General features: G+C 35.0%; 3 protein-coding genes across 6 annotated transcripts; 1 reads left to right on the forward strand and 2 right to left on the reverse strand.

The window, feature by feature from the left end:
* Nucleotides 1-444: 444 nt before the first annotated feature.
* Nucleotides 445-7,437, reverse strand: LOC110645546 (SNF2 domain-containing protein CLASSY 1). 4 transcript variants are annotated; one of them, XM_058151837.1, is made up of 8 exons: nucleotides 7,164-7,437; nucleotides 6,196-6,305; nucleotides 5,345-5,577; nucleotides 4,815-5,010; nucleotides 3,598-4,577; nucleotides 3,260-3,406; nucleotides 954-2,898; nucleotides 445-855 (listed from the first exon to the last, which is right to left on the reverse strand). In XM_058151837.1, exons 2-7 carry the CDS (start codon nucleotides 6,242-6,244, stop codon nucleotides 979-981), a joined length of 3,525 nt encoding a protein of 1,174 aa, XP_058007820.1. In that variant the 5' UTR covers nucleotides 6,245-6,305; nucleotides 7,164-7,437; the 3' UTR covers nucleotides 445-855; nucleotides 954-978. The 4 variants fall into 4 exon arrangements, with proteins under 4 accessions (XP_058007820.1, XP_058007818.1, XP_058007819.1 ...); XM_058151835.1 differs by having other exon boundaries at nucleotides 3,598-5,010; nucleotides 6,196-6,296; XM_058151836.1 differs by having other exon boundaries at nucleotides 3,260-3,397; nucleotides 3,598-5,010.
* A 2,173-nt stretch (nucleotides 7,438-9,610) lies between these two features.
* LOC110645566 (dehydration-responsive element-binding protein 2C) lies at nucleotides 9,611-12,304 on the reverse strand. Its single transcript, XM_021798773.2, has 2 exons — nucleotides 12,092-12,304; nucleotides 9,611-11,380 (listed from the first exon to the last, which is right to left on the reverse strand). The coding sequence occupies exon 2, from the start codon at nucleotides 11,249-11,251 to the stop codon at nucleotides 10,076-10,078; it is 1,176 nt and encodes a 391-aa protein (XP_021654465.2). The 5' UTR covers nucleotides 11,252-11,380; nucleotides 12,092-12,304; the 3' UTR covers nucleotides 9,611-10,075.
* Nucleotides 12,305-18,533: 6,229 nt separating this feature from the next.
* Nucleotides 18,534-21,791, forward strand: LOC110645551 (cation/H(+) antiporter 15-like). Its single transcript, XM_021798757.2, has 3 exons — nucleotides 18,534-18,785; nucleotides 19,214-20,221; nucleotides 20,634-21,791. Exons 1-3 carry the CDS (start codon nucleotides 18,534-18,536, stop codon nucleotides 21,789-21,791), a joined length of 2,418 nt encoding a protein of 805 aa, XP_021654449.2.
* The last annotated feature ends 548 nt before the right edge of the window (nucleotides 21,792-22,339 follow it).

A 22,339-nucleotide genomic window follows, 5' to 3' on the forward strand; every position in this document is an offset into this window, starting at 1 on the left:
ATTTTTTTTTTTATCTATTTTGTCCCAATAGAAACTACCTGCAAGTGTTCCTTTAGTTAAATATTGTATCCTGTATTACACAGCCATGCTTTGTACATAATCGTTGCATTCCATCAGCAACCGATGATCAGATTTTGTTATCATCAGAAAAGTGCAACCAAAAGTTTGGTACTTCGATATCATTATGTTAGCTGAATGATTTATGATCAGATTTCACGACGAGTTATCTATAGCAAATCCGAATCAGGAAAAAAAAAAAAAATAATTCCCAACGCATCACAACCTTGTTGATAAAAGCAGTTACTTCCATGTTCATCTGTCCAATTACAACCAACATTAGATATGCTGATGAAACTGGCAACACCATTCCATTCCTTAAAAGAATAATTCTGAAAAAAAAAATATAATTCCTCAAAGATCCTACATTTCGCAGGAAGTTCGACATTGAACTAATCCAATATTCTGAGGCTTTAAACATAAGAAGTATAGTTTACAATAAAAGTACAGTTCTGCAAGATGCCTGAGAATAAATTGGAAAAACCAATAAATGAGAAACTCTATGATATAGGCATGGTTTAGAAAGATACTTTGAATAAGTTTTTCCTACTTAAAATTGGCAAATTATGACGAATGATTACTAAAGAGCATTGGAAAATAAATATAAATAAGGAGAAATAAGGCAGTTTATTCACCGAGATTTATGATTTTTATTTTGCTGAGCATGGGAATTGCTATGAGAACTGAAGAGAGCTTATTCCAAAGATTATGGCCTAGTTCAGCATATTCTTATGCTGTTTAGCTACATTGCTGCAATTAATGAAATCTTCCAGTGTCCAGCAAACCATCTTTTATGTCCTGCATAACAAAAATTAAGTGAAAATTAAAAATAAACGAGGAAAAATGAAAATGAGACAGAGAATTGCAATAAAATAGCACAGTTACTTGCGCTTTACATTTTATAGCAAAGCTAGCCTCTGTTCATCCTGTTGAAGCCTTCTCATTCTTCATTATCATATGGAATGACTTAACTCGGTCCTCCTCCACCATGTCTCTTAAGACATCGTCTTCAATCTTTTCCGCTTGCCAGCGAGAAGGTCCCTCCACAAATGCCTCGCTGAATATCATACTAGACACCCACTCTTTCCATGTTGTTCTACTATATTTGTCCTCTTCAAGAGTACCAGTTGCCAGGAGCTGATACACATAGACCACCTTTTGTTGACCTGGCCTGAAGGCCCTTGCAATAGCCTGCTTTGTCTTGGAAGGATTCCACTCTGAGTCCAATAGAATTACCCGTGAAGCTGCTGTCAGGCTAATGCCTTCAGCACAAGCTGTAATTGATGCGAGAAGCACCCTTGAAGGACCAACGGGTTCCTCAAACTTATCAATCACTCTTCCTCGTTCAAACAGCTCCAGGTCCCCTGTCAGGACCATAATTTCTCTACCCTTCTGCCACCTAAAGACGTTCTCAAACAATTCAACAAATAAATTTATGGGTGCAATGTTATGGCAAAATATCAGAACCTTCTCCTTCTTGACTATACGATACACAAGATTCAAGACAAACATCACTTTGGACCCCTTTTTGAAATCAAACTTCAGCTTCTCAATCTGCACCATTTCCGCCCAATTAAAGAATTTGTTAACACAATTAGAAGTTTTGACCAGCCAAGGATGTATTGATGCAAGAGTTATCAAAAGCTCTAATTCCAGTGGATATCCAGGGTATGCAGCCATAATCCTGTGGAGTTTCACCAAAATCTCATGTTGTATATCTGTTGAATTCATCAATATAGTGTATATCTGTAAACCTGGAAGTCCATCAGAAGCTCCACCTTCATACGCATCGATAAAACCACTTGTGATGTTTCTCAGCATATTTATACCCTGCATTCTTTCTTCACTTACATTCGAATCAATTTTCCTTGCAATGTTATCCAGGAAGAATTTTCTGGCTCGGGATTCTAACAAATGTCTTGCTTTCTCCTCTCCTTTCTTTTTTCTCTTGAACTTTGGGTCTAATTCCTTCAAAACTTCTCTTATGAACTTTGGTCTTGCCAGGCAAAGGGTATTGAAATATTCACAGAAATTATTCTGAAACAAAGTACCTGAAAGCAATATCCTGAGATCAGTGTGGACTTTCATCAAAACCTTTCTTAACCTTGATTTTGTACTCCTGGGGTTGTGCCCTTCATCTAGTACTAAGAGTCCTGGACTTTCACGCAACACTTTAGCCATATATTTTCTGTGAGCGAAATTTGAATCTTCTCGCATTAGTGTCAGAAATGAGGTATAACCCATGACAAGAACACTTGGTTGCGCATGCCACTTTTGAATTTTCTCCAAGCAATCCAAAACATGCCTGACATCTTGACTGGGTTTTGGACCTCCTCGAAATGTTACTGTGTTCTGCCTGAACACTCGATATGTTCTGCGGCCATGGATTAGATGAACTGGGATAGGAATTTGCCACTTAATAAATTCCTTGTACCAAGTATAGAGTGTTGTCTTGGGAGCAAGGACCAAAGGCCGATTTCCTGGAAACAACTTCAAGTAACTAGTTAGGAATGCAATAATGAGAAAAGTTTTTCCAGCTCCTGGAGTATGAGAGACAACACAACCACCTATCTTCTTGGATCCTTTCTCCATACGTGCTGGAATTAAGGACCCAGCAATATTTTTCCACAAGAACTCAAAAGCTTTTTTCTGGTGCAAGTGCAACTTCATTCTAAGATCAGGTATTAAAGCCCAGACATTATTATTATTTTCTTCTGAGAAAGACATGTCTTCATTGGAAACACAATTGCTAAAAAGATTTAAGTCTCCTTCACCTTGATTCAGCACTGAATCTTGTTCATTGAATGGCTTAATTTCTGCAGTCCAGCCTACATTTTCAACCTAGGGGAAAAAAAAGATAATCATCAGATAACTGTTTGAAGCTTAGATACAGCAAGATATAATGTTGGAAGTTGAATGCAGAAAATCTGATGTCCATCTTGAAAAAGTTCGCCACTACCAGCCATGGTCAAAGACTGGCCAAAATGAATAGCCTAGGCTCCAAAGAAAATTTTGTTTAAGTTACAGTTAAACAACACATTCTGCTAGATTTCTTAGTAGATTAAAATCATTGGAAATAAGAGTTGTCTCTCTTCCCTGCATAGTCTGTAAGTGTGACAGAAGAAGAAATAAAAATAATGGGATATATTAAAGGCAAAGAGGGAACAATAGTAGAAGTACTTCCATTCATGGTTTAACTTACAAATGGTGCTGTAATGTATTTTACTTCAGTGCTCACAAAGCCACATATATGACATAAAATCCCAATTTCTTCATCCAGTTTGAATTCATGCTGGCAATATTCAGTTGATTTTTGCAAGATCTCGGTGGGAATTCGAACCTGAGAATCCTTATACCAAGCTGAATTAGAGATAAAGAAGAAAAGTACCATACAAATGGATGTACCTAAATAAATATATGCAAAAATGTAGGGTCAGGAGGGTTGAGGGACAGGGAATCAGGGAATAAGAGAGGCAACGCATGAATATGTACCTGAGATATAAAAGAACCAAATACTCAATAAAATTTAACAAATTATACCTCATTCTCTTCAAGAAGATAAGCTGATGCCAAAGAGAGTTCCATTTCTCTCCACAGCATTTCAGTTTCAGGGTTTTCTTCCTCATCCTCAGTTGCTGATGGCTTTATTTTCTCACTTTGGACTGTGCGACTTCTCGCTTTAAATTCTTCCCACTGATCAATGATATGTGGTTCCTCTTTAGACATAATTGTTGAATCAATATTCTTCATATAAGATTTGATGAGTTTATCGTATGCACCTGCACTTAAGGTTGTCCTCTTATATGTCAGCGGCTCACCAGAATTATCCCTTCTTGAATATATAGGACGATACCTCCCAATTTGAACTCTGTTAATAGGTGGTCTTCCTTTCCGTCTTCTTTCAAACACCATATCTTCTATTTCAAAAGAATTCTTGCTTCGTACAGCAATGGAACCTTTTGTGCTATGATAACCAAATGGGATCACATTGGTCTCTTGCAAATAGTTTTTAGAAGTCTTGGCAGGGCACTCAAATTGTTCAAAGGCTACTGGATCACTTTCACTGGGCACAGGAACAATAGCAAGTTCAGTTTGTTGTTCCCTTTGCTTAACCATACTGGATTTAACCATTCTTGATTTAGTCTTGAATCTGGAAACAGGAATGTCATCCAGAGATTCTAATGCAGAAGAAACTCCCATTTCTCCCTCAGTTCGCTGTGCAGAAGAACTTGCATTTGGACAAAACAGAATTGACAGTGGCAAGAACACTTCATCTTTCTTCCATTTTTCTGGCGTGTACGGCCTGGTTCGAACCCAGCCAACTTCTTCTTCGGAAGGAACATCACAGCCAAGGAATCTATCAGGTTGGACATTTCGACGCTTGGATCGCCGCAAGTTCATAACATTATAAACTGGTGATGTTTCATCTGAATCAGCCTTATGCATGTCAAGAGCAGGACCAGGCTCACTAGCATCATCAGGAGCGAATTGCAGCACAATTGGTGTTAAAATATCATTATCTACATTGAAATTTACAGAATTCAAATGATTATTATATTTTATTGAGCTGCAATCATCATCACAGCCCAAAATTTGATAGACAATTTTGTTTTGAACTGCTCTCACATCAAATGTAATTTCCTTCAAAACAGATGCCACTACTAGCCAACTTATGTCAGAGGAAAACTTCCCTATAAACAATTTAGTTCTTTGCACACAAGAACAATCTTCAGAGAAATCCCAACGGTAGAACTGACCTTCACAAGGATTTTTCTGAAGCTTTTGAAGGATGCAAATTTGGTCTATTCCTACTACTTCAATATCTTTGCTAAGTGTTGCTTTCTCTGATCCAAGAGGACCTTGGTTAACATAGCGTTTAACAAAAAACTGGCATTCACATCGAGATTCATGAGGCTTCCTTTCTATAGAATTTATTTTAGCATCAGCCCACACCTGCACAATAAAGGGAATCTGGAAATCAACTCGAATGTGGTAGTTGCAACTTTAGAAGCTAAGTAAAAGTTGCAAAATTAAAAGGGCAGTACTTTCACACAACAACATTCGTTATGCATTAAGGAATCAATGTTCTTATGAAATACATGATATGTTGAATACGCAATGAAAATTTTGTGGAAGCATGTTTAAGTCAGAAAGTACTGCATAGTAGTTGAGTCATTTAATAAGTAAAGAAATAAGATAAGAGTTATCCGTCATCCATTCCACATGACAAAGCTTTCAGTTATGGAGCACTATGACAAGGTAACAAACGAGATCAAAATGTTCTTACCACTGAATTTTCTTCATTTTGAGGAGATGGAAGCACACAAACATCAATACCAGGCCTCAAAAACCAGGTGCAATCAGATATCATTGCTTGCCTTGACTTTACACGAATGTTTGAGACAGGACCCTTCTCTTCAATCACATGATGATTATCAGTAAAATGAATGGTCATAACCCCATATTTAATCTCTATGAGCTCCACATCCTGCCATTTACCATTGTTCAAGGCCTCAAAAGCTGTGAGATAGAATATCAGTGAGATCGTATTAGAACTATTTCAATGGCAGAATGATCATATAGCATTGTGCATAAAAATGTTTCTGGCATTCCAGAACCATATGAAAATGAGACTATTTATCATTTCAACAACCTAAAATGTCTATCCCTTATAACCAAAAGCACCAGAAATGGCTTCCGTGCAGTTTCCTACTAGTAACATAACAATAAGTATTTTAAAATTCAAGATTGTCTAGACTAATGCTTCATTATCAATCTGCAACATATGATGATTTATCTTGCTCAACCAATTTTAGACCTCACCAAACATCATTGGTATCCATTATAATCGCCAACCCCCGTTTTTCCGAGAAGACTTCAAAGTGAAAAGTAGTTTTCAGCATATATAAGCCCAACATTGAACTCAAAAGTGAATTTAATAGTACTGGTAAAATTTGCTGTCTTTAAGTCAAGACTAGCAAGATGACAAACACACCTAGAACTTTCTTTTTTTCAGTGTAGAATTCACACTCAGAACTAAAAAAGCACACGCAAATTTGTGGTCTCACTCCCAAAAAAAATCATAAGAAATGGCAGATAAACAAGAAAAACTAGAAAGAGGGAGGAGGTTATGCTTACGGTGTGTATTAAATGGATGCTTGGATTCGTGTAAGTGCTTTCTCTTCATTGTTGACTAGCTAACAGGCTCAGCAATAATGGATATGTGAGGTCACTCGCCACTGCACTGACTGGTCAATTAGAGACATTTCAATTTTGAGTCATAGTAATCCAAACAGAATATTTTTTTTTTCCAGAAGAATAGATCCTGCTAGTGGTGGGACAAGAACAACAAAACAAAGTGGCTTTTCTTTATTTTATTTATCATTTTCAGGAATGACTAATCCCAGAAAATATGCCAACAGTGCTACATTCCACATTATCAATATTCCAAACCATAATTATACACATAAAACAATGCAGGTTAAGGTTTTGTCACAGACTCACTTTTCACCTTCTGATTTTCTTTTTCCACCAACAAGAAAATGGAGGGAAAATGAAAAAAGGAAAAAAAAATGTAATTTTCATTACCAATATGGATGTGATCAACAGGAAAAGAAAATGACTTTTAGTGTTAACCATAGACCATGATTAGTGGTTAACTTTCAAAGAACCTTCTCTGTTTCTTTTCGACACCTATTCACTAGAAACTGTAGTCATTCAAAAGAGTAAGAAATTATTGGTAAAGAGAGACACTCCTCATAGTCATCCAATCATGAATGGCTGTTAAGGCAATAGATTTTTACATGCAAACCAAATCACCATTTGATTATTTTCTTTTAAAAAAGAGAAAAAAGGGAAAATAAAAAACTCACTTCAAATGGCAAAAAAATTCTTGCTTTCCATACCCACGACAAAAGCCAACACTGATCAGACCATAACAACACAATAAATATATCAAAACTGAAAAACTCAAAAGAATCAAATCCATGGATGATATCAGTTTTTATCTAAGAAAGGAAACCACTCGAAACTGTCTTATAAAGCCCAGTGAAAAAAAAAATGATAAGAAAAAATGAGAAACACAGTGTCCAAGCAAATTAATTTACCTGAAAACAACTTTTTTTAACAATTTCTGGCTACTAATAAACAGCAATATTCAGGTGAGCCTGATCAAAGAGAGCCAAATTCCGGCTAGATCACCATCGAGATAGTCACACTGAGGACTGAAAATGTAGGAGACATGGAGAAACGAGCATTCACTCAAAAAGAGGGAGTTAAAAAGAGACAGCAAAGCGGAGAAATTTATAAGTAGTCTGAGAATCTCGGGGTTCGAGCAGTTGCATGAGTTAGAGTAAATTCATAGGTACAGTTTGGTTTGGTTGCTTGGTCACCCAACTCAAGTAGCCTCACAGTTAAGGGCCACAAGTGTAAATAAGTTGGGATGAAAAGGGCAGTTTAGGAATGAGATTTTATGATCACTGGCTGTGATTATGTTTCTCGGTTGATGTTGTAGGCCCACAAAAGTGCAGAATTTGATGACATGATCTGAGTAGGTTGGGCAGGTTTTCAAGGCTTTTAGAAAGTAGGCAGATATGCCCTTTTGCAGATAAAAAAAAATGGAGTTTTTTTCAAAAAAAATTTGAAAGATTTTGCCACAGTTTTGACTCTTTTTGCCTCGAGCAGATAAAAAAAATAAATTATTATTTAATTTTATATTTTAATAAAATTAATTATTTAATTTTTATATTTTAAAAAATTATATTATTAATTTTATTAAATTTTTTAATCTTTTTATTAATAAAAAAATATTTTTAATAAAAAAATATTTTTAATAAAAAATAAAAATAATATTTAAAAAATTAAAAATTTTAAAAATATATAAATTTAAATTTAATTTATATATAGTATAATTTTTATTTTTATTAAATACATAAACTAATTAATTAGATCTGTACTGGAGAATTGGGCTGGTGAGAGCAGTGTAGCGTTGTGAGGTCATGTCTTTGGTCATGCAACCGTTGAAGAAATGTGACAGATCCTCAAAATCCATGAATTTGTCACTTTAATGTTCTTAACTAATTTGCATAAAAGATTTGGTGAAGTATATTTTATTCATTATCTCTTTTATTTCAAATATATTTAGTATTTTCTGGTTTTTATTTTTCAAATTTTTCTTCACAATTATTTAAAAAAAAAATTCGCTTCAAAAACCGTTATAACAATAATTTAAAAGAAATTTATTTTCATAAAAAATTATTATAACGGTAATTTAAAATAAAAAATAATTATTCAATAAAAATAATTTAGTTAATAAAAATAAAAACATGTATTTTTTTTATCAACTACAGATTGATTTTATTATGGAGTGCATTAAAATTATTTATTTTAAATGTACGCAGAGAATACATTCTTAAAATTATTTAAAAAGGAAATATAGTTTTAATTCGTAAAAATTTATTTAAAAATATTCTGACTGTATGTTGAAAAAAAAAAGGAAATTATTCAATTTTGAGTAATATGTAATTTTATGCAACCTAAGAATGAAAACAGCTAATTATTGTGATTTTAAATGGAATAGTTTTTATATTTATGTGAAAAATTTAATGTCTTAATGCACATTTGGAAGCATTTACTGGATTCTTATATGTGAAATTCTATTTATAGATAAATTAGTAAAATCTGCAACATTATTAATTTCCAAATGCAACAATGCATTTAATTACTCACTATTTAACACAAAATCTGAATCATCCTTTTCTCATTATTTAAAAAAAAAAATGCTGTGGCTAGCATGAGTAATATTTTAATTTTACATAATATTTAAAAATAATTTAAAAACTTTTTAATTGTTTTAAAATTTTTATAATTAAAATATATTAAGTTTAATTAAGTTTTAATAACTTCAAATTAATATATTTAACGAAATATTTTCTTTAATATTTTACATAAAATATTTAACGCCCTTATGCTCCATACTCTCCAATACGCACTCCCACATCACAATAAATATTTAGAGGCCCAATGGACCAAAGAAAAACCACTACCCATATTACCTAGTCCAAAACCATTTAACACATGATGGGCTTCCAGGCCCACCCACAATGTCAAACCCATTGCTCAATAAGAACTTTATCCAAGCCCAATAGCACTAAAAAATGCCACCGTAAACTCTTGAGCTCGAATCTCAATTTTTTTATGATTTAAAAAAAAAAAAATACTCTCATGCCTACTGTTGATTGCGGAATTGCTGGCAGAAACATCAGGGTAGGAATTGCAGAAACAATCCCCAACACCAACAGGGCAAACAATATACACTTACCCAACTACTAACAAGCTTACATAAACAACTATGCACACTATATAAAGATTCAACTGGAACACTTGAGATGGTACATCTAAAATCACTTACAGATCTTGTATAACAAAAAAAAAAAAAAAAAAAAAAAAACAAATTGCAGGTACAAATTTCATCAGATGCTTCAGGACCTTATCACAAATGTTAACAAACTATATTTCATAGAACACACATAAGAGATGAGAATAAACAGAAAAATGGAGATCAACATATAATCTTTCATTTGAATTGAACTTAAACTTCTTAAAGTTGATCAACGTATTAACATCGACTACTCTTCATCTACTGGAAAGAATTTTTCCGACAAAACAAATTCAGAAATCTCACAAAAGCTTTTCCAAAGGTATAATAATAACCAGCCCTCCAACTGTATCTCGAGATTGGTTTGCAAAAACAATAAGTTTCATGGCCAATTTCACTGATCTAAAAACCTCTAGAGAATTAGCTCATTTTTTGGTCAGTTCTAAGAATAAATTCAGTAAGTAGAACATGTCTATAAATCAGTAGACTACACTCTAATCCTCCTTGTCATTTGACCTCCTCCTGAATTCAAAAAGTTAGTTTCAGAACAAAACAGTACTTCTATAATCTATTTATCTCGTTTATTTCCACAAGATAAATACAGGGTCACTTTCAGGCTGCAAAATGTCTTCCTTGTGTCCCCTAAAACACCGAGTTTAGCAGTTCCAAACTGAAGTATACTTGATCATCCAATGGAACATTGTTGTCTTCCTGCCTGCCAGGCTTCAAGAAATCAAAATTGTAATCACCCTCTGAAGGCAACTGCTCTGTGCGCTGATCACTCCCAATGAACCTACAATTTGGGCTCTGCAACTGGAATGATTCATGCTGTAGATGACCACTGTCAGTGAACAACAGTTGACCAGCATCAAATTCCCGACTAAGCGGGCTGTTGTCTATGTCTCCAAGCAGTTCATCAATGCTAAACATTTCATCAATTCTGAAATTCTGCCAGTAATCCTGCTCCTCACATCCATTATCCCAGCTGTAATCCTTCTCATTTAAAGAATCGTCCGTAGAATCTTGTTGGAGATTGCAGATAACTTTCTGTTTTTGCTCACAAGTATTGTTCTGTTGAAGTTCATTTTTCTCTGGGACTTTAATCTCAGGCATCCCACCCCGGTCACACCCAGAAAAATATTCCAGCTCGTTCTTCACTTCTTGTTTCAGTGTACTACATGGTGAGACAGGTTCAATAACTGCAGAAGGCTGAGGTTTTATTTTTGATTCATCTTTATCATCCTCAAATTTTACAATATGCTCCTTGCTGTCTTCATCTGCGCAAACTTCAGAATGATTTGATGTAGTAGTGGAGTCTGAACCTGCAGGAGTTGTTACAGAAGAATAGCTTGACAGGGTTGCAGCCGAGTGGGAATCCTTTGATGACATTGTTGAATCTGATAATTCAGGAAAATTCACCCGGGCAAGAGTGCCATGCATGGCTCGTGCAGCCTCATCATATGCAAGAGCAGCTTCATAGGCAGTTGGAAAAGTGCCAAGCCAAAGCCTAGACCCTCTGTTTGGCTCCCTAATCTCTGCAACCCACTTACCCCATGTCCTTTGTCTAACACCTCTATAATTACATTGTGAGTTCTCAGGCCCTCCTTTCCCCTTCATACATCCCTTCCTTGAGCCTTGAGCAGGAGTTTTACGGATTGGTTTATCGTCTCCATTAGAACAAGAATCGAGATACTTATTGTACTCAATCCACTTTTGAAGGGTCTCAGCAACAGATTTAGTGCCCTCCCGTCTCTTCCTTTTCCTTGTATAATCCAAGGGCTTAGAAGCCACAACAGAACCTTGATCAAATGTACCCATCTTTGCCAATTTTATACTGTAAGGCGTCACGACCACCAGTCCAACAACTTCTTTCAATGACAAACAGAAGTTGGCAGATATTTATATACACCCCAATAAAAGCCGAGTGTGATATGAGACTTTCAGAATCTGCAAAAACAATGAAGTAAAACTAAGCACCAAAAAGCCAGCCACCAGTCACGAGAGAGAAACAGAAGTCAAATTAAAAATCTCAATTACGAGTTCACCATAAAGTATCTTCTTCTATGGTTGATATCTGCACTAGCTTCCCAAGCTTTTCATTTTTTTTTCTATTTTTGTCCTTATATCTTTTCCCTTTTTAATTAGGAGTATTTTGTAAAGCAAAACTCAAAATAGAACAAAATCATGAAATCTCTGAAAAGTACAAAGAAACACCAAGCCGTGGATTATCTCCCATAACAAAACCAAAACTTTCTTGGCCACTAATTATATTAAATTCTATAATCCAAACAGGAAGCCAAGAAAAAAAAAATGAAGAATCTCTCTAACCAAACAGAGAAGAAAATCAAAACAGACCCAAAGTTCAATAGAGTAGTGTATGAAAATAATAATAATAATAACCCAGAATTCGTTTTCGGATTCCCAAAAGCTCAACCTACTGGTAGCTTCAAATTAACCCCAATTCAGAGGGGGAAATTCCCCAAAAAAACTACAATCCAGAACAAATACTTCACAAAATCCCAAGATCTCACAAGGAATCAAAAATTAACCAAAACCCATATCCCGGATTCAACAAAAACACGCTAACTTAAAAAAAAAAAAAAAGACAGAATTAAAAAGAAAAGAAAAAGAAACAAAAGTAAAAAACAACGAACCAACCTGTGAATATCCTTTTGAATTCGCAACCAAGAAATGAACTACAAACTCTAGGCTTCGCTTTACTTGTGTACGAGTTTGATTTCTCCTACCTATCCTTTTTCCTTTGTCAAGAAAAGCGTTCGCTTTATTGTACTTTTGATGAGATCAGTATACCAGAGCAGTAGCAGAACTAGAGGGAGCTTGACGCATCCAGAAACCTTTTAAAATTAGAACGGAAGACAGATATTTATAGCCTTCTCAAGGTCTAGATATTTCTGATACAATTTATTTTTTTTAATATTAATGAAGCGATGACGTGGCGATTCCTAGTCGAGTCGTCAGTCGTTGCGTTTCTTTTGTCCGAGAATAAGTGAAAACGTGTCAACCGAACCTTCCAGAGCCACGAAAATTACAACTTTCCACCTTACTCCTTTGCTGTTGCCAGCTCCGCCGAAAAGTCCTTTATGTCGCTCAATACAATGCATATATATATATATATATATATATATATACTCAAATCGAAATTCATATTTTAATATTATTAAATTAAAATTTATTAATTATGTATAGTGAGCTTTTAAATTTAATTTAAAAATTAATTTAATGAGTTAAAAGTATTTAAAGGACATGTAATTTAGTGATTATTAAAATTAATTCACCCTTTATTATTAATTGATTAGGATAATAATATATAAAATTTATGTATTTAATAGATAAATTTTATTATATATATATTATGTTTTAAATTTAAAGTAAATTAAATTTAAATAAAAAATCGAATAATACATACGAGTGTTTGGATTCTCTACGCAGGTGTCGGTGATGACCGTGAGGCCTTAGCACTTGCAATGAGGATGTCAAGCAATCCAAAAGTGAGAATCACCATGTTGAGAATCAACTTCAAGAAAGACAAAGGCGTCAAAGAAACTGAGAGATGCTGATAATGGAATTTAAGGAGAGATGCTGATAATGGAATTTAATGGTCGTGTACTTTGCAGACAGGCATTAGCAAATGATAGTTTACAAATGCTGGGTGTGATTAAGCCATTGGAGCGTAAGTATGACCTTGCAATGGTGGGTTGGAATCCAACTAATAATATAATTTAACAAAAGTGTTGAGGTGTTTTTTATGTTAGTAGTTTGATTCAGTCAATAAAGACCTATTCTACAGGAGATATTTACTGCTGCTAGAAGTTAGGAAAGTTTTTTTTTATTTCTATTTCTGCTGTAATCTTTAGCATATTTTACGATGATTCTGTTTTATGTGAAGGCTATATAATGCCTAACTATTGCACTAATAGGAGATCACTTTGAAATCCAATTGTTTTGGTTTATTATTTCTCTTGTGAACCTTTACAATTGGTATCAGAGCCCCACTGGCCCTGAGGAAATAACAAATCTTTGAGTGAACAAACACAGCAAGATGAGTGACGATAAGACATTAACAAAAATTCCGCACTTTGATGGTCACTATGACCATTGGAGTGAGCTGATGGAGAATCTTCTTAGAGCTAAAGGTCTGTGGAGTTTAATAGAAAATGGTTTTGAAGAACCAAAGGGAGAAATGTTGACAGAAGCACAGCAGACCCAACTTGAAGATGCTAGAACCAAGGATCATCAAGTAAAGCACTACCTATTTCAAGCTATCGACAGAACTGTTTTTGAACAGATCCTGGACCGCCGCACAGCGAAAATAATCTGGGATTCAATGAAGAAGAAGTTTGGAGGAAATTCGAAAGTGAAGAAATCTCTTCTTAACGCATTAAGAAGGGAATTTGAAGTGCTTGAAATGAAGAGGGAGGAGTCTATCGATGAATATTTTGCAAGGGTAATGACAGTAGCAAACAAGATGAGGAGTAATGGAGAAGAGATGACGGATACCAAAATTGTTGAGAAAATTTTGCGTACCCTCACAGGAAAATTCACGTATGTCTGCGTGTCAATTGAAGAATCCAAAGACACCGAAACCATGACAGTTGATGAGCTACAGAGTACCTTAGTCGTTCATGAACAGAAGTTTAAACGAGTTCGCAAGGATGATGAAGATCAGGTACTCAAGATTGAAGGACGTTCATCTGCTAGCAGAGGAAGGGGCTCTGGCAGAGGAAGGGGTCGTGGCAGAGGAAGAGCTGTATTCAACAAAGCCACTGTTGAATGCTACAAGTGTCATGATTTAGGACATTTTCAATATGAATGTCCTAAATCAAACAAAGAAGCTAACTATGCCGAATTAGAAGAAAAGGATGAGTAATTGCTGATGGCGTATGTTGAGCTTCATGAGACAAACAGAAGTGACGCCTGGTTTGTGGATTCTGGGTGCTCTAACCACATGTGTGGTAACCAAGAAATGTTTTCAAGCTTAGACACCAGTTTCACCCATTCAGTCAAGCTTGGAAACAATGCAAGAATGAAGGTTACTGGAAAAGGAGAAGTAAAGTTGAGTCTGAAAGGGGTCTGCTATACTGTAAGTGATGTATATTGTGTTCCAGAGCTAAGAAACAATCTGCTTAGTGTTGGGCAGCTGCAAGAGAAAGGTGTAGCAGTCTTATTCAAAGATGGAGTGTGCAGTCTCTATCATCCATTGAAGGGAAAGATGTCTGAATCAGTGATGAGTGCAAACCGGATGTTCATTTTGCTTGGAGAATCACTGCACTGCAGAAAATGAGAAGTGTCTACAAGTAGGTAGTCCAGATGAGTCAATTCTGTGGCATCACCGTTATGGACATCTTAGTTACAAAGGACTACGCACGTTGAACAGCAAAGAAATGGTAATTGGTTTGCCTTGAATTACAGAACCAGATTCTACGTGTGAGGCTTGTATGAAGGGCAAACAGCATCGAACTCAAATCCCTAAGAAAAGCAACTGGAGAGCTACTGAGAAATTAGAGCTGATTCATGCTGATCTTTGTTGGCCTATCACACCAGCCTCAAATAGTCACAAGAGGTACCTTTTATGCTTTATAGATGATTTTTCAAGGAAAGCCTGGTGTTATTTTCTTGTTGAAAAGTCCGAAACCTTCTACCATTTTAAATGCTTTAAAGTACTTGTGGAAAAGGAAACTAGTTTGCCGATTAAGTGTTTGAGAACAGACAGAGGAGGGGAATTCAACTCAGCAGAGTTCAATGACTATTGTAAGCAACAAGGAGTGAAGCGACAACTGACCACTGCTTATACTCCACAACAAAATGGAGTAGCTGAGCGCAAGAATTGGACAGTAATGAACCTAGTGAGAGCGATGTTGGCGAAAAAGAACATACCCAAAGTTTATTGGCCTGAAGCTGTACAGTGGACATTTCATATCTTGAACAGATCGCCTACCTTGGCTATTAAAGATATGACTCCAGAAGAAGCGTGGAGCGGTGAAAAGCCTACTGTGGATTATTTCAGAGTTTTTGGGTGCGTTGGATATGTTCACACACCAGATTCAAAGCGAACAAAGCTTGAAGACAAGAGTGTGAGCCGCGTATTCTTTGGATTCAGCAATAAATCCAAAGGATACCGAATGTTTGATCCTATCAACAAGAGAATTGTTCTCAGTCGAGATGTGATTTTTGACGAAAATCAGCCATGGGATTGGAGCAAAAATCAACAAGAAGAACAGGAATTTGAATTGGAGTGGGGTGATAACATCAGTCAAATTGCAAGCGGAGAAGAGAATATTGTTGAACCAGAACCTGATGTTCATCCACCTCTGGAAGTCACTCCAGATGTCGAAAGAAATCTTGCAGCAAGGGAGGGCAGAACCCGACGTCCCCCTGAACGACTAACTGATTTTGTTTCAGGTGAAGGTCTATCTGAAGAAGATGAAGCAAATATGATGGCCTATCTTGTAATTTCAGATCCAACGAGCTATGAAGAAGCAGTGAAGGAGAGAAAATGGAGATTAGCCATGGATGAAGAAATAAGATCCATTGAGAAAAACAACACTTGGTGTCTGATGGAGTTACCAGCCGAAGCAAAGAAGGTCGGTGTGAAATGGATTTATAAAACAAAATTGAATGAGCATGGTGAGGTCGACAAATACAAAGCAAGACTTGTCGTAAAAGGGTACACCCAGCAATACGGAATAGATTATACTGAAGTATTCGCACCAGTGGCTAGAATGGATACAGTTCGAATGATTATAGCTTTGGCAGCTCAAAAGGGATGGAAATTACACCAGTTGGATGTTAAATCGGCGTTCTTGCATGGAGAATTGGAAGAAAACGTTTATGTTGAACAGCCAAAAGGTTACGAAAAAGAAGGGCGTGAGCAAATGGTGTACAAATTAAGAAAGGCTCTCTATGGGTTAAAACAGGCACCCAGAGCCTGGTTTAGCCGTATAGAAGCTTATTTTCTGAAAGAAGGCTTCACAAACAGTTCTAACGAACAAACTCTGTTTGTCAAAAGGAGGGGAAAGAAAATTTTGATCGTGAGTATTTATGTGGATGACTTGTTATATACAGGTGATGATGAAAAGCTACTTGCAGAATTTAAATGCTCCATGAAGAAAGAATTCGACATGATAGATTTGGGACTGATGAAGTTTTTCCTTGGCATCGAAATTATCCAAAAAGATGATGGTATATTTATTTGTCAGAGGAAATATGCTGGCGAGGTCCTACAACGGTTTGGAATGGAAAACCATAATCCTGTGAGCAATCCGATTGTTCCTGGGCAACAAATTAGCAGGGATGAAGGAGGAGAAAAAACGGATGCAACCCAGTTTAAACAGATGGTGGGTAGTCTGATGTATCTCACAGCCACTCGACCTGATCTTATGTTTGTTGTAAGTCTCATAAGTCGTTTTATGGCCAATCCCACAAAGCTCCATCTTGCCGTCATAAAACGAGTGCTAAGATATCTAAAGGGCACAATAGATTATGGAGTATTTTACAGGAGGGGTGGAGAAAATTGCTTCGTGGGATTTACAGACAGCAATTATGCCGGTGACATGGTTGATAGCAAAAGTACCTCTGGATATGTGTTTTTATTGAGTGGAGGTGCTGTGGCATGGTCTTCACGCAAGCAACCTATTGTTACCTTGTCAACCACAGAGGCTGAGTTTGTAGCAGCTGCTGCTTGTGCTTGTCAGGCGATATGGATGAGAAGAGTACTAGAAGACATTGGCCAGTCACAAGAAGAGGCTACAATCTTAATGTGTGATAATGTTTCGACAATTAAATTATCGAAACATCCTGTCCTACATGGGCGCTCCAAGCATATAAGAGTAAGATTCCACTTTCTTAGAGATTTAGTCAAAGAAGGCATTGTTGATTTACAATTCTGTGGTACCAAAGATCAGCTAGCAGACTTAATGACTAAACCGCTCAAGTTAGATGCTTTCCAGAAGTTACGGCAAGGACTGGGCATGAGTACTTATTCAGTTTTGAACTAATTCTTTTACAGAAGGAATAAGTTCAAGGGAGGGATTGTTAGTAGTTTGATTCAGTCAATAAAGACCTATTCTACAGGAGATATTTACTGCTGCTAGAAGTTAGAAAAGTTTTTTTTATTTCTATTTCTGCTGTAATTTTTAGCATATTTTACGATGATTCTGTTTTATGTGAAGGCTATATAATGCCTAACTATTACACTAATAGGAGATCACTTTGAAATTCAATTGCTCTGGTTTATTATTTCTCTTGTGAACCTTTACATTTTATATATATAATTATTTATATTGTATTTTATTAAAAAAATAAAATAAATTTTTTTATTTAATTAGTAATTTAACCGAATCAATATAATTAAAAATCAAATTTTCTAAAAATATTAATCAAATTAAACCGAAAATTAAATTACTTTTATTAAAATAATCAAATTTCATCTATTTAATTCAATTATTCTATTATAATTATATCCTTAGCAAAAAGCTTGTTGGAAAGCAGAGATTCAGAAAAATTATTTGATAAATGAAGAATTAAAAAAAAAAGGAAATTTAAATCTGCAATCGTTCTTATTGAAAGAGCTTGATTCTTATGGAAAGAGCTTGGTCTGAGCATGAAAATACCATATATTTAAATAAAAAAAGGGGGAAATTCGAAGTCAAAGAGAAAGCATCAAAGTGCATATAAAATGTAAAAATGTCTTTAATTATCTTTTCTTGAGAATGAATTAATAAGCTGTCACCTTATAGCTTTTCTTGTTTCTTTTTATGGCTCGTGTTTTTGTCTTTTAAGCTTGGCCTCTAATATGATATTAATGCAGCTCATAACAGAACCATAAACTCCTTGTCAAATTGCAACCTCTCAACCTTTCTTCATGGTTGAGGCCATCATTTTTCGTTGACGCTTTTTTTAACTAAATCTCAGGTAAAATTTTCAGGTATTTTCACTTAGCGTGCTTTGTCATAGGATAGATTGTCTTAGAAAGGTCTAATGATCAGGTCTTAGCTGGATGTTGCATGCTAAGTTTTTTCTAAATAATTTATTGATAAAATTGTTTTGCTTATTAAAAAAAAAAAATTGGATATTGTATAGGATGTCGAGATATAGTGGTTTGACAACTTATGTCAAGCATGGAGAATTGAGAAATGCTCATCCTGTAGTTTGCTTCTCATATCAAGAGGAAAAGAGAAACCATAATATATTCTCTAAGGATAACAATGATAATCCTCTCAAGTTCATATTTCCAGTCCTCATGCTTCAAATCATCTTGGCTTTCGTTTTATCTCGGTTGATTTACTTGCTTTTCAGGCCTTTGAGACAATCAAAATTTGTATGCAATGTTTTGGTAAGTTTTTCACCATTTTACTTTCTCTAATCCTTTTTTCTTTAAATCTTTATATGTTCAAAGGTTAGATATTTTCTCTACAAAACGAAAAGAACAATTGGTACATATGTAGATAATTATAGATGGAGTTAGGAATTCTGTTTTGGTTTTAGATGTGTTTTAATTGCATCGATTTGATTTGAGTGAGATCAATCCGTCACCACCATTAACCTCATTGGGGTTGCTCCTGCGATATGAACCATGCAAATTTTATCTATTGCCATAGATTATGAAATTTAGGTAAATTTACTGGAATTAATGTTTGAAGAGTTATGAGTGATTTTAATTTGTTATTTTTATTATAGTGAAACTTGTTCTTATAAGTTTTGTGTTTGTTTTATAACAATTCCAAGACTTCTTAACGTAGATATCGATCACTTTCCATGCAGGCAGGGATTATATTAGGACCCTCTGTCTTGGGCCGCAACAAGAAATTTATGGAAACATTTTATCCAGCCAAAGAGATGCAAGTGCTTAATACATTGGTGAAGTTTGGTGTATCATACTTCGTTTTTCTTACTGCTGTGAAAAGGGACACAGCTTCATTGTTAAAGATAGCCAGAAATGCTTGGACCATCGGTATATCTGGTTATATGATTCCTGTAGCAATCTCTTTTTTCTTCAATTCTACTGTGGAATATCATGTCACTGGATGTTTTGGTCGTGGTTTCCCATTTCCCTTAGTTGCATGTCCTTTAACGCAGAGTTCTTTCCCTGTTGTTGCGAATAACTTGGAAGAACAAGACCTTATAACCACAGAGTTAGGCCAACTTGCAATGTCAATTGCCATCCTCTCAGAGACCATTACCAATGTCATTTCTAATATTTTTGTGGTCGTGATAATATTTACTAGAATCGGAAGTTATTTGGCTGCGTTTCAAATCATGTTTCTCATATCAGCAGTGATATTGTTTGCAATATATATTGTAAGGCCAACGGTACTTCAAATTATCAAGAGAACTCCAGAAGGGAAATCAGTGCAAGAGGTTTTTGTTGTAACAGTGCTATTATTGGCTTTATTCATGGCATTAATAGCTGATATTTTATGGGGAGCCTTTATTCCTGGTGCTGTGCTAATTGGTTTAGCAGTACCAGATGGACCTCCACTGGGTTCTACGATAGTTGAGAAATCAGAACTCATAGTCACTGAAATATTTTTGCCTTTGTTTTATATTCAAATTGGTTATCTAACAGATATGTCATCAGTAAAGGATATGAATTCTTTTCTTGTATTCTTGCTTATCCTCATGCTGTTGCATTTGTCAAAGATTTTGGGAATCATGTTGATTTCATTATTTTTTGATATAAGAATTAAAAATGGTCTATTGCTTGGAGTTGTTTTAAGCTTCAAAGGTGTAGAAGACTTTTCCTTTTATGAGAGATGGCAGCAAGACAAGGTAATAAAAATTCTTTCACTATATATTACAAGAAATATTAGATTTAATAGCAAAAATTTTTATTATTAAAAGTAATAAATTTGTTTACATAAGTTTATGATAGTAATATATAAATTGCTGTAATTGTATGTATTTTACAATAAAATTATGATCACTGAAAAAAGATTATTGGAGACAACAATAATTGTTGTTATATATTTTTTACATATTATTAATAGCAATTGTTTATGTTACTGCTATATGCTAGCTTTATTGCAGCAAATTAATACCGCTGCAAATTAATATCATTGCAAAATTTTTGTTGCTAATTCTGACATTTGTTGTAGTGATGATTTTATCTAACTAATTTGATTCATGATGTCAATTGATCAACTTAGCAGGTACTAATTTCATTCTGGTTTCTGTGATGCAGCTTTTGGATAAGCAGTGTTATGCAACAATAGTTCTATTCTGCCTCTTCTTAAACAGTATTGTATGCCCTTTAGTAGATATTCTCTATAAGCCTCATGTTAGACTAACTACTACATATCATCATACTAAAGCACTGCGGTTGAGAACGCTCCAATCAACTCCTAAAGACGTTGAATTACGTGTTCTTTCATGTGTTTACCATGAAGATAACGTCCATGGCCTTATTGCCTTAATCAAAGCTTTCAATCCGAATAAAAACAGAGCAGTATGTGCATATGTCACCCACCTTGTTGAGCTTGTTGGTCGAGCAGCTCCATTACTGATCCCTTACAACAAGCACCGAAGAAGATTCATACCCAAAAACTCACATCACATCATGCGAGCTTTCAACAACTTTGCAACAGATAATAATAATTCATCTGGTCCTATCACAATACAATCATTCATCGCAATTGCTCCCTACAAAAGCATGCACAACATCATTTGCAACCTTGCACAAGATAGACACATTCCTTTGATCATTGTTCCATTCAGTGGAAACCAAGAAGTTAACCGTGTACAAAACAGCATAAGGAATTTTAATACTATGCTGCAAGAACAAGCGTCTTGCACTGTTGGGATATTAATAGATAGGGGATTATGTCTTCGGATGATCAACTTGAATCGCCACTTTAAGGTAGCGGTGCTCTTCATAGGTGGTGCTGATGATCGTGAAGCCCTGGCACTAGCAAGCAGAATGTCAGGGAGTCCTAAAGTGGGAATCAACGTATTCAAAATTTGCTGCAAACAAGAAGAGGGAAAAGTATGTGGGGTGGAGAAGCAATTGGATGAGATATCGTTGAAGGAATTTAAGGAGAAAAATGTGGGAAATGCTTGTGTTGTTTGCTCTGAGATGGTAGCCAACAATAGCTTACAAATGATGGACGTGGTTCGATCTTTGAGGAAAAAGTATAATCTTGTTATAGTAGGCAAGAATCTAAGAAGAACGCAATTTGAGAAAGAGATGATGCAGTGGGTTGAGTATCAAGAGCTAGGCTTGGTAGGTGATGTGCTTGCTTCATCAGACTTTTGTGATATTTCAGTGTTAGTGATAAAACATAGTGAGTTGGATAAAAGCAATAATAATTTTTGCCCTTCTTGCAGAGAAAAACTGAGATAATTTTTTCCCTAATATCATAAAAAAAATCTCGAATTTAAATTTTTTTTTGTTATTTCTTTTTTTTATATACATATATATAATTTAATATGCGAAATATTAGAATTGAGACAATACTAGCATATTATCGTTTGGAACCTCGGCTACCGGTAAACAAGCTGCTGGAGAGATTACCGATCCACACTAAACTCACCGTTTCTCTCTTGAGTAAATTACTATCAAGTCCTTATAATTTGTCAATATTAATTATATAATCCTTATTTTTTAAAAACTTGATTAATGATTTTTCTTGTCTAGACTTGATACCTTGTGTGCATCGAAGACACAAGATGTGTGATAAAATTTACTTATTAAATATATGAGTACTACATATTTATTTTTTAAATTTATAATAGACCAAAACAAACAATAATTTTCTCAATTTATAAAATCAAATTATTTAATCTTTCTTTTAAAGAACTCGCTAATAACTTAAGAATTGAATATTTATATTATTTAGTCTTTATAGTTTTAACCATACATACTGTTTAGTTCATGTAATTTTACCTATC

The sequence above is a fragment of the Hevea brasiliensis genome, chromosome 8, assembly GCF_030052815.1.
Source record: "Hevea brasiliensis isolate MT/VB/25A 57/8 chromosome 8, ASM3005281v1, whole genome shotgun sequence".
NCBI lineage: Eukaryota > Viridiplantae > Streptophyta > Magnoliopsida > Malpighiales > Euphorbiaceae > Hevea > Hevea brasiliensis.

Bases quoted from the DNA above. Each gene is read 5' to 3' on its own strand.
- LOC110645546 (XM_058151835.1), bottom strand. From the start codon at position 6,244: ATGAAGAGAAAGCACTTACACGAATCCAAGCATCCATTTAATACACAC. The intron at 5,578-6,195 runs GTAAGCATAACC...TCTATCTCACAG, and splicing joins GCATCCATTTAATACACACC to CTTTTGAGGCCTTGAACAAT. The intron at 3,407-3,597 runs GTATAATTTGTT...GCTTGGTATAAG, and splicing joins ATCTTCTTGAAGAGAATGAG to GATTCTCAGGTTCGAATTCC.
- LOC110645551 (XM_021798757.2), top strand. From the start codon at position 18,534: ATGTCGAGATATAGTGGTTTGACAACTTATGTCAAGCATGGAGAATTG. The intron at 18,786-19,213 runs GTAAGTTTTTCA...CTTTCCATGCAG, and splicing joins AATTTGTATGCAATGTTTTG to GCAGGGATTATATTAGGACC. The intron at 20,222-20,633 runs GTAATAAAAATT...TCTGTGATGCAG, and splicing joins AGAGATGGCAGCAAGACAAG to CTTTTGGATAAGCAGTGTTA.
- LOC110645566 (XM_021798773.2), bottom strand. From the start codon at position 11,251: ATGGGTACATTTGATCAAGGTTCTGTTGTGGCTTCTAAGCCCTTGGAT.